This window comes from Myotis daubentonii, chromosome 6, assembly GCF_963259705.1.
Source record: "Myotis daubentonii chromosome 6, mMyoDau2.1, whole genome shotgun sequence".
Lineage (NCBI taxonomy): Eukaryota > Metazoa > Chordata > Mammalia > Chiroptera > Vespertilionidae > Myotis > Myotis daubentonii.
This window is the reverse complement of record NC_081845.1, coordinates 1,136,917-1,146,581: the sequence shown is the minus strand read 5'-3', so window position 1 is coordinate 1,146,581 and position 9,665 is coordinate 1,136,917. Positions and strand designations below refer to the sequence as shown.

Below are 9,665 nucleotides of genomic sequence, written 5' to 3'. Positions count from 1 at the left end.
TCCCACCGTGTGGGTCCCTCAGGCCGAGGCGCGCTGCCCGCTGTGGAGCCGTGTGGGGGGCGGAGCACGAGGTGGTGACTGAACCATCACTGTATAACGGGGAGTTTCACCTTGAAATACAGAAGGAATATTGGGACATAGAACATTCCAGACCCCGCACAGGCCAGTGAGTCCAGAGCAGCAGCCTCAGGCGTAGAAGGAGACAGCAGCGTGCAGGGCAGGGCTGGAAGCCCCTCCCCGTCTCTGAGGCCCTCCCTCTGGCGGCAGCGAGGGCGCAGGTGGAGGGGTCACCCCCCAGAGCCCCCCGCCCCCGACCCTGGTCGTCCAGGGGAGGACCGGCCACTGGGCCACACAGAACTGCTCGCGGGCCGCTCCCGTCTGCTTCTCTTCTCTCGGGCAGCGCCTCCTGGGCCGTCATTCCTGCCACAGGCTCACGTCCCGCCTTCACGCTAAATAGGACCATGGGAGGGGGGCTGGGGGGCAGAGGGAGGGAGGGGGCTGGACTGTGTGGTGTCCCCCCTCCCTCCCCCCGCACCCCCGGCGGCACCCCTGCTGGCAGCCTCCACCCTCAGCCCAGGCCGGAGCCCAGAGGAGGGTGGAGGGCCCGGCCACGGTCCCCAAGCCAGACAGGGGCCAGGGAGGGCAGACGGGGACCCGTGGCCAGTGCAGGGTGGCCGGTGTGGGGCGGCCGGTGCGGGGCGGCCGGTGCGGGGGCGGCCGGTGCGGGGGCGGCCGGTGCGGGGTGGCCGGGGCGGGGTGGCGGTGGGTCTGCCTGGAAAAGGCCCTCTGTGGTCACCGGGGCCCAGAGCAGCGACAGGGGACGTTGCACCTGTGCTCGGCAGGCGTGGGGGCGGCCGGGCTGGGCCCGTGGGAAGGAGGGGAGGAGGTGGGCGGCGTGTGAACACCGGTCCCCGGCGGGAAGGGCAGTGGCCTGAGCAGTGAAAGCTGACGTCTCGGTCGCTGGTCCCTCGGCGGTGACACTTTCGGTGTTTCCGGGCCTGTCACAGCCACACGCTGCTCTGTGGTGAAGCCTCTCCTCCATCGTTTTTCCGCCGACAGTTCTTGGAGGCCTGGCCCTGAGCACGGTGCCGGGGCGTCTCCAGCAGCTGCTCCCCCACCGGGGGTGCCATAGGGTGGCCACGTCCCCGCTTTGGGGCTTGCGTGTGTGCGTGTGTGTGCGTGCATGTGTGTGTGTGCGTGTGCATGTGTGTGTGTGTGTATTGCGACGTGACTGTGTCCGACATGGACGCTGCAGCGTTCTAGGCCACAGCCTGCGGGAGGGACACCTGCTGTGACACGGTGGCCGCCCTCAGGGAGCTGTGCACTCAGAGCCGCCCAGGTGCTGTCTGAGCTGCCCCGCCCGCCGCCCCGGGGGCCCGAGGCTGGGACTGTCCCGTCTCCAGCGCAGGAGGAGGGCGCGGTGTGGGGAGGGTTGGGGACCAGCTCGGGCGGCCTCGGCTCAGCGCTTCCTCGCCGCCCAGACAGCCCGCCAGGTGCCCCTGCTGACAGGAGACGCGGGGGGGGGGGGGGGGGGAAGGGCGGGCCCCCCAGGTCCCCGCTCCTGGCTCTGCCGGGAGTCACATGACTAGGCCACCCCCCCCCACCCCCCCAGGCTGCAGATGGTTAACATCTGCATTTGGGCAGATGGGCGTTGCTTCTAAGTAGGAAGTGGTCTGTCCTCGGGCCAATGTCAGTCTCTCCCCGAGGTTCCCTCAATGACCAGGAGCCCCGTCTTGTTCTGAGTCCGGGCGGCCGACGTGGGAGCCTGGAGCGTCGCCGGGCGCGTGGCCGGAACGCCCTGCGGATCGCGGCGTCGCTAAGGTAAGCGGGCGACGGGGCCTGTCCTTTCCGGCCTCCTGGCCTCCGCTCGCCGCCCCTGGTCTGAGGGACCCGAGACTCAGAACCGCTCACTCCGGCTCCGGGTGCGGCGGCCGACCGTGCGCATCGGCAAACGCCCGCAACAGACGTGGGCCTCTGGTCTCAGCGACGTCCGTCCTGTGCCCAAGGCCACGCCTAGGAGGACGGCGACTGCTCCGTCCGCATCGCCCTCCCCGGAGCCCGGTGGTCCGGGCCCTGCTTCTGGAGGGACGCGCGGTCTCTATTCAGCTGAGCACAGAGTTGGCCAAGCTGACAGCTGAGCTCGCAGATGTTGGGGCGATGCAAACGGTGCCCTGTGCACCGCCAGGCACGGAGCCCGCCTGGGGGGGTGTGGCGGGCACCAGGGGGAAGGGGCTCCTCGGGGAGGCTGTGGACCAGCCGATCGGTGGGCGTGTTCTGGGCTCAGTGATCCAGGAGCAGCTCTGCTCCCACGCAGGTGCCCCGACGACGCGTCAGCACCTGCGGCCGCAAAGCTACACAATGATGACCCGTGAGAGCCCGGCAGCGTCCCCCACGCCTGTGGGGGCAGAAGTGCAGGCCGGGGCTCGTGCTGTGGAGATAGACGCAATGTCCGAGTTAGCGTGACTCTGAGAGGGTCACAGACATGGTTTCTGTAAATGAAAAAGAACTTGCCAAAGCAGCATCCGAAGGAGCCGAAGGAACCAACAGGAAAAAGAGAAAGAGCACACAGCCCTCGACCCAAGTCGCGGAAAACACCTTCTGGCCGCGGCCGCACTCACCCGAAAGCAGAAGGAAGCAGCGAGTTGCAGCCCCGCCGCCGGATCTAAAAACGGCCGCGGCGCCCAGCGCCGGCTCAGAGGAGTCGAGAAAGCACACGCTCCCTGAGCACAGGCGGCGGCCGGGGGCCCCCCGGCCTCAGAGCCAGGTTTTAAACTGTGCTCCGTACAAGGTCTCGGGGCGTCTCGCAGCCCCCGGAGATCCTCTGGGCACAGGAGGTGGGTGGGGATGGCAGGAGCCCTCAGTCTCTTGGCGGGGATGGTGTCCTGGCTACAAGGCGGTGCACTGTCCACCTCAGGGGGTATGCGAGGTTCGAGATCATGGTGAAGAGCAGTGGTTCCCGGTGTCCAGGATGTACTTGGAACTTATGCACACACGCATGCACACGCATGCACACGCATGCACACACGGGCACAGATGGGACATGCACAATCCACACGAACACATGCACACTGCACATGCGTGCATCGATTTATGTACAATACACACGTGCACATAACTCATATTCTTTTCCAGTCTTGTCCCTTGCCCTGCAGGCTTCACTTTTATGAAAATAAGCACAGATTTTAAGTCTCTGCTTTGATTTAATTTTAACGAACTTAACCTTGTGACTAGATTTGTTTGAGTTAAACTGTTAGCAGTTTTCCTTGCCGGCAGTCTCTCGATGCTGTTACGCACGACGCTTTCCCACGTTAATTGTCTTGGGTAAGTCTGCCCTGGCCAGTGGCCCAACGATCGGAGGGCCCGTCGGCCTCCCCGCCTCTCCAGCCTCCTCTGCCCTGGGATCTCGCTGCCCCTCCCCTGGCCCCACCGGGACCGGCCACTACTCCCTGTGGGCTCGCTGTCTGCTGCCCGATACCGGCTGGGACGCCAGTGCTGCCCACCTGTCCTGGGCACCTGATGTGGCCAGAGACGCCCACAGCCTCCGCGTCGAGCAGCGGTTTCTGAGGAGGCCCGGAGCTCTCTGCGATGGGTGTGGGAGGCTGGCACCGCCTGGCTCTCTGGGAGCTGCTGTGGAAGCCATCCCCTCCGTGGCTCCCTGCCTGGCTCTGTTTTTTTGTTTTTGTTTTTTAAATATATATTCTATTGGATTTTACAGAGAGGGATAGAGAGTTAGAAACATCGATGAGAGAGAAACAGCCGTCAGCTGCCTCCTGCACACTCCCTACTGGGGATGTGCCTGAACCTGAGGTACATGCCCTTGACCGGAATCGAACCTGGGACCCTTCAGTGCCCAGGCCGACACGCTATCCACTGAGCACACCGGCCAGGGCCGACGCTCTGGTTTGTAGGGCACCTTCTTTTCGCTGCTAGTGTCTGAGATGTTGTGTTTTGCTCGTGCTGCCTAAACGAACACGGGACCAGGAAGCCACATTATTTTATTGCAAAGTGTACGTTAATATTGTAACATGTGACTCCAAGTAACGCCGAGTGTTTCTCCAAGTCACACTTTCCACGTGTGGCAGCACAGTCTGCGACGCTGAGTCGAAGGGCAGAGGCCCGACCGCCGGCCGCCAGCCTGCGTTTCGCTCGGGCGCTGCGTGGACATGCTCTCCAGCCCGACCTGCAGTCCCAGGAAGGGCCAGTGTGGCCTGTGTGCGGGAAGGGAGAGCCGCGGGGTGCAGCGGGGGAGGGACCCGCAGGAGGCCAGCTGCTGCCTGAGCGCCGGCACCTGTGCTCCTGGCGTGGCACCGAGTGGGTCCTGAGCAGCCCCGGTCCGACTGTCCCGGTCCGGCTGTCCTGTGTCCAGGCTGTCCCTGTCCGGCTGTCCCGGTCTGGCTGTCCCGGTCTGGCTGTCCTGGTCTGGCTGTCCCGTGTCCCGGCTGTCCCGTGTCCCGGCAGCGCTGGGTGGGGAGGGAGGGGCCGCCCTCGAGCACAGCTCTCAGGGCACTGGCCTCGGCTCAGCTAAACGTCCAGGAGGAGGGTGCCCTCCGTGTTTCCCAAACTCACCTACCCCAGGGCACGCCTCCCCCTCCGCCACAATCTTCAGGACAGAAACGGTGTTTCTCCAAAGAGCGGAGCTGGGCGGTTCACGTGAGCAGGCGTGTGCAGGCCCCCTGACGTGTCGTGGTGGCATGTGTCACCCACACCGCTTCCCTGAAATGGTCCACGTGATGTTTGTGGTGACACAGTGGCCTGGGCCGGTGAATCACCTCCAGCAGCGGCGGGTGCTGGGAACACACGTGGACGGGCTGCGGTCTGGGTTGCGAGATTCTCAGCCACATGCGCGGACTGGGCGTTGTCCGCAGGTGTGTGCCCTTTGAACCCCGCGGGTCCCGGCCACCGTCCCCAAGCAGCATGGAGTCACACGCCAGGGTCCCTGTGATGAGTCCTGAAATTCTAATCAAAGTAGGAATCAGAGGGGATTAAACAGACACCCTCACCTCGGAGCGCCGGCCAGCAACTCCCGCGGCCCCACCTCCCGCAGGCCCCTCCCCCGCCCCCCGCCCGCCTCCCACAGGCCCCCCCCTCCGCCCACAGGCCCCCTGCCTCGAGCCCCGATGGGGAGGCGGCCACAGGTGCCTGCAGGTGCCAGCTCCCGGCAACGGGAGGGAGGGGTGAGGCCACCCATCGTGCGTGCGAGGGACAGAGCGGGAGTCACCTCGCAGGGGCACGCGCGCAGGAACCCGTCAGGCTCCCTCCTCACACGCGGACACACACTGGCTGCAGGTGAGGACGGACTGGCAGGTGGGAGCCGTGTCCCTGCCAGGCACCCGCCACCTGCCTCGACCGTGTCTCCCTCCTGACCTTCCCCGGCCACACGGCAGGGGCTCGGCGAGAGGATGAGAACGAGTGAGTGGCAGGGAGAACTCCAGGCCAGGGGTTGGGGGGGTGGGGGGGGGGCAGGTGCGAGAGGAAAGCAGGGTGAGGGCACAGCGGAAGGCGGAGGGTGGGCACGAAGGAGCAAAGGCCCTTCCTCCCGGTTTTGTCTCGGGATGGAGTCCCCTTCACTCCCAGACAGTCCCGCCCTCACTCACCTCCCGGTCGCCCTCTGGAGCCAGGCTCCGCGCGGCGCCCCCTCCTGGCTTCCCCAGCACCTTGCAGCTCGGTGAGAGCTCTAACAGGTGGGTGGGGGGGGGCTGGTGGCGGACACCCAGTGCTCCGAGCCCACTTCCCGCAGGCGTGCCCCTCCCTGTCGCCCTCGCTGCGTTCCCCACCACCGAGCGGGTCTGTCCGCGAGCCTTTTACAATCACGCCCTCTGAACCTCCTCCACGTGCGAGTTCTGAGGGTCGTGCCATGTCTGCCTGGCAGATGAGTGGCTGTTAAGAAGTGTGGGCATTGGAGATACACACACACACACACACACACACACACTCACACACTAGAGGCCTGGTGCATGAAATCCGTGCACTTGGTGGGGGATCCCTCAGCCTGGCCTGCGGCCCAGGAGCCTTCAGCTGGACATCCTTAGTGCTGCTGTGGAGGCGGGAGAGGCTCCTGCCTTGAGCATCTGCCCCCTGGTGGTCAGTGCATGTCATAGCGAGCCGTTGAGTGGCCTTAGCATATCATTAGCATATTACACTTTGATTGGTTGAACAGCCAACCGAACGACCGGACACTTAGCATATTAGGCTTTTAGTATCACTCAACTGCTCGCTATGACGTGCACTGACCACCAGGGGGCAGATGTTCTGGTAGGTGAGCTTGCTGCTGTGGTCCAGCCAATCGGGACTGAGCGAGATGGGCCAGACACACCCTGGAGCCCTCCCACGGCCCCTCCCCGGCTGGCCAACCTCCCGCGTCCCTCCTAGGCCAGGATGGTGCACCGGTGGGGTCCCTCAGAATCCTGGATCCCTCAGGCCAGGCCACGGGACCCCACTGATGCACAAATTCGTGCCCCGGCCTCTAGTGTCGATATACGTATTCCTGCTGCCTTTCCCGGCCATGCAGGCTGTCAGCATATCCTGAGGACGGCCCTCACGTTCAGTTTAAAGAAACCCCATGGCCAGCTCTCATGTGCGGCGCGTGAGCGCTTTGCAGGCTAGCCCTGCGAGCTGTCAGTTTTCGGACCGACTCCTCTGCACAAAGTTCGCCAGGGGGCCTGGTTGCCTGCGCTTCTGCTGGGTTTGGCCTGAAGGGTTTTGTAAAGATCAGAGTCTGCGGTTAGCTGGCATCACCCCTGTTCACGCTGTGGATCAGGAACCGGCAGGTCGCAGCCCATGGGCCACGTCTGGGCCAGCCTACTCGTGCGTGTGATTGTCCACAACCACTTCCAAGTCGTGTGGCAGAGCCGGCTGGCGTGGCTCAGGGGTTGAGCATGGACCCATGAACCAAGAGGTCACAGTTCGATTCCCGGTCAGGGTACATGCCCCGGTTTTGGGCTCGAACCCCAGTGCGGGGGATGGAGGGGTGTGCAGGAGGCGGCCGGTCCATGATTCTCTCCCATTGATGTTTCTATCTCTCTCTCCCTCTCCTGTCCTCTCTCTCTAAAAAAGTAAATAAAAACCTATTTTTTTTTTTTAAAAAAAGTAGTGTGGCTGAGACCCTGTGACCTGCCGAGCCTGAGCCTTCTGTCTGGCCTCCCAGGAGGGGTGCTGCCCCCTGCTGGCGTGTTTGTGTGGCGCACCTGTGTGCCCTCCTGTCCTGGCAGGGCGGGCGATGCCCTGGACTGTCTGGCCCTCCCAGAATACTTGTCTTAACTCCCGTGTCTTTTGCTTCCTTTCCTGCCCAGGGTCCCTCCTCTCCTGTCACCCCCGTGGGCGGGCCCACGGCTCGGCCGGAACCGGCGGCACCATGAGTGAGGTGAGTGCCCCGGGTGTTGGCTGGGAGCACACGTTCCGTTCACTGTGGCTCCTTGAAAACTGCCCGGCAGCTAACTCTCCCTCCGCCTGTTCCCAGGAGTCAGGGAGCTACCCGGACGCCTACGACGACTACAACGCCACGGCCACGGCGGACTACGCTGCGGACCCCACCGGCCCGTGCGTCCTGAAGGACGTCCGCGACTTCTCCCGGCTCTTCGTGCCCATCACTTACTCCTTGATCTGTGTCTTCGGCCTCCTGGGCAACGTCCTGGTGGCGCTCACCTTCGCGTTCTACAAGAAGGCCAAGTCCATGACCGACGTGTACCTCCTGAACATGGCCCTGGCCGACATCCTGTTCGTGCTGACCCTGCCCTTCTGGGCGGCGACGCACGCCACGGGCCAGTGGGCCTTCAGCGGCGCCCTGTGCAAGCTGGTGCGCGGCGTCTACGCCGTCAACTTCCACTGCGGCATGCTGCTGCTCACCTGCATCAGCCTGGACCGCTACGTGGCCATCGTGCAGGCCACGCGGTCCTTCCGCCTGCGCGCCCGGATGCGGGCGCACCACCGCGCCATCTGCCTGGCCGTGTGGGCCCTGTCCGTCCTCATCTCCACCGGGACCTTCATCTTCAACCAGAAGTACCGGCTGCAGGGCCGGGAGGTGTGCGAGCCCCGGTACCCGGGCGTCTCCGAGCCCCTCCGCTGGAAGCTGCTGCTGCTGGGCCTGCAGCTGCTGTCGGGTTTCTTCATCCCCCTGCTGTTCATGACGTTCTGCTACCTGTTCATCGTCAGGACCCTGCTGCAGGCCCAGAACTCCAAGCGGCACAAGGCCATCCGTGTGATCGTCGCCGTGGTCCTCGTGTTCCTGGCCTGTCAGGTCCCTCACAACGTGGTGCTGCTGGTGACGGCCGTGAAGCTGGGCAAGGTGGGCCGGTCCTGCCAGGGCGAGAAGGCGCTGGGCTACCTGGAGACGGGCACCGAGGTGCTGGCCTTCCTGCACTGCTGCCTCAACCCCGTGCTCTACGCCTTCGTGGGCCAGAAGTTCCGGAGCTACTTCCTGAAGATCGCCAAGGACCTGCTGTGCGTGGGGCGGCGGCGCGTGCCCGGCCTGGCCTGCGCCCGGCTGCACTCGGAGGCCTTCTCCTCCTGGCAGATCAGCGAGACCGCGGACAACGACAACCCGTCCTCCTTCACCATGTGACCCGCCCCGGGCGCCACGTGCCGCGCTCACGGCCGCGAGAGGACTCGCGGGAGTGTGTGCGGTGTCTTCCGCGGGGACGGGGACCGCGGTGGCCTTGGGCTGGGGCGGGGGGGGGGGGGCAGGGGGGGGTTCGTGCAGGTAGCGGTTTCCAAATTTCCTCCACCAGGAACTCTGATCCTGCCGCCTCTGACGGCCGGCGCCATGAGGCAGGCTCCGGGCTGCGCGCGTCTCAGGGCAGGGCTGACCAACGGGAGCTCCTGGGAAATATTCATGAACCGGCCCTAGACCCCTGCTCCTTTAGTCAGAGCAAAGCAATCACACGGTTTGAAAAACCAAGACAGAAAAACAAAAATGAATAAAAGCCCTGGTGCCACACATTCTGGTCAAACACTCCATCCAGCCGACGCCCGCCGGGCGCCAGGGAGGCCGGAGCGGCAGTGACACCCTGGAGGCGGCGGGCCGAGGGCGGGCCGAGGGCAGCAGGGGAACCAGCCTGAGCGCAGCCGGAATCGCTGCGGACAGACGGGCGGACAAGGCGCTGGGCGAGCACCAGAGTCGTCACCCGGATCAGGCGCCTCGGGCTGTGAGGGGCAGGGGAAAGCGGGCGTTCGCTGTGCTTCCCTGGAAGCGGCCCCGCTGGGAGCCGCCAGCCGAGTGTCCGGGGCCTACAGCCGAGGTCCGCGCACAGAGGGCGTCCTAAGTTCCGTTTAGAGGTCAGAGTGAAACGGAGGGGCTGTGCCGCTTACAGTGTGAGGTGTTACATTTTTTAAAAATAAAAATACTGCCGAAACCGGTTTGGCTCAGTGAATAGAGCGTCGGTCTGCAGACTGAAAGGTCCCAGGTTCAATTCCGGTCAAGGGCATGTACCTGGGTTGTGGGCACATCCCCAGGGGGGAGTGTGCAGGAGGCGGCTGATCGATGTTTCTCTCTCATCGATGTTTCTAACTCTCTATCCCTCTCCCTTCCTCTCTGTAAAAAAATCAATAAAATATATTTTAAAAAAGTAAATAAAAAATAAAAATACTTAAAAAACAAGGGCACTGCCGAGGAAATACGCGGGACTCTGCCCCTTTGGGGGTGGGGGTGGTGGGGGGGCGGATGGGCCATG

The 9,665-nt window shown here is 64.2% G+C and overlaps 1 protein-coding gene across 1 annotated transcript; it reads left to right on the top strand.

The window, feature by feature from the left end:
- Positions 1 to 1,610: 1,610 nt before the first annotated feature.
- On the top strand, positions 1,611 to 9,334 carry CCR6 (C-C motif chemokine receptor 6). The gene is made up of 3 exons (XM_059699857.1): positions 1,611 to 1,821; positions 7,290 to 7,360; positions 7,457 to 9,334. Exons 2-3 carry the CDS (start codon positions 7,352 to 7,354, stop codon positions 8,555 to 8,557), a joined length of 1,110 nt encoding a protein of 369 aa, XP_059555840.1. The 5' UTR covers positions 1,611 to 1,821; positions 7,290 to 7,351; the 3' UTR covers positions 8,558 to 9,334.
- The last annotated feature ends 331 nt before the right edge of the window (positions 9,335 to 9,665 follow it).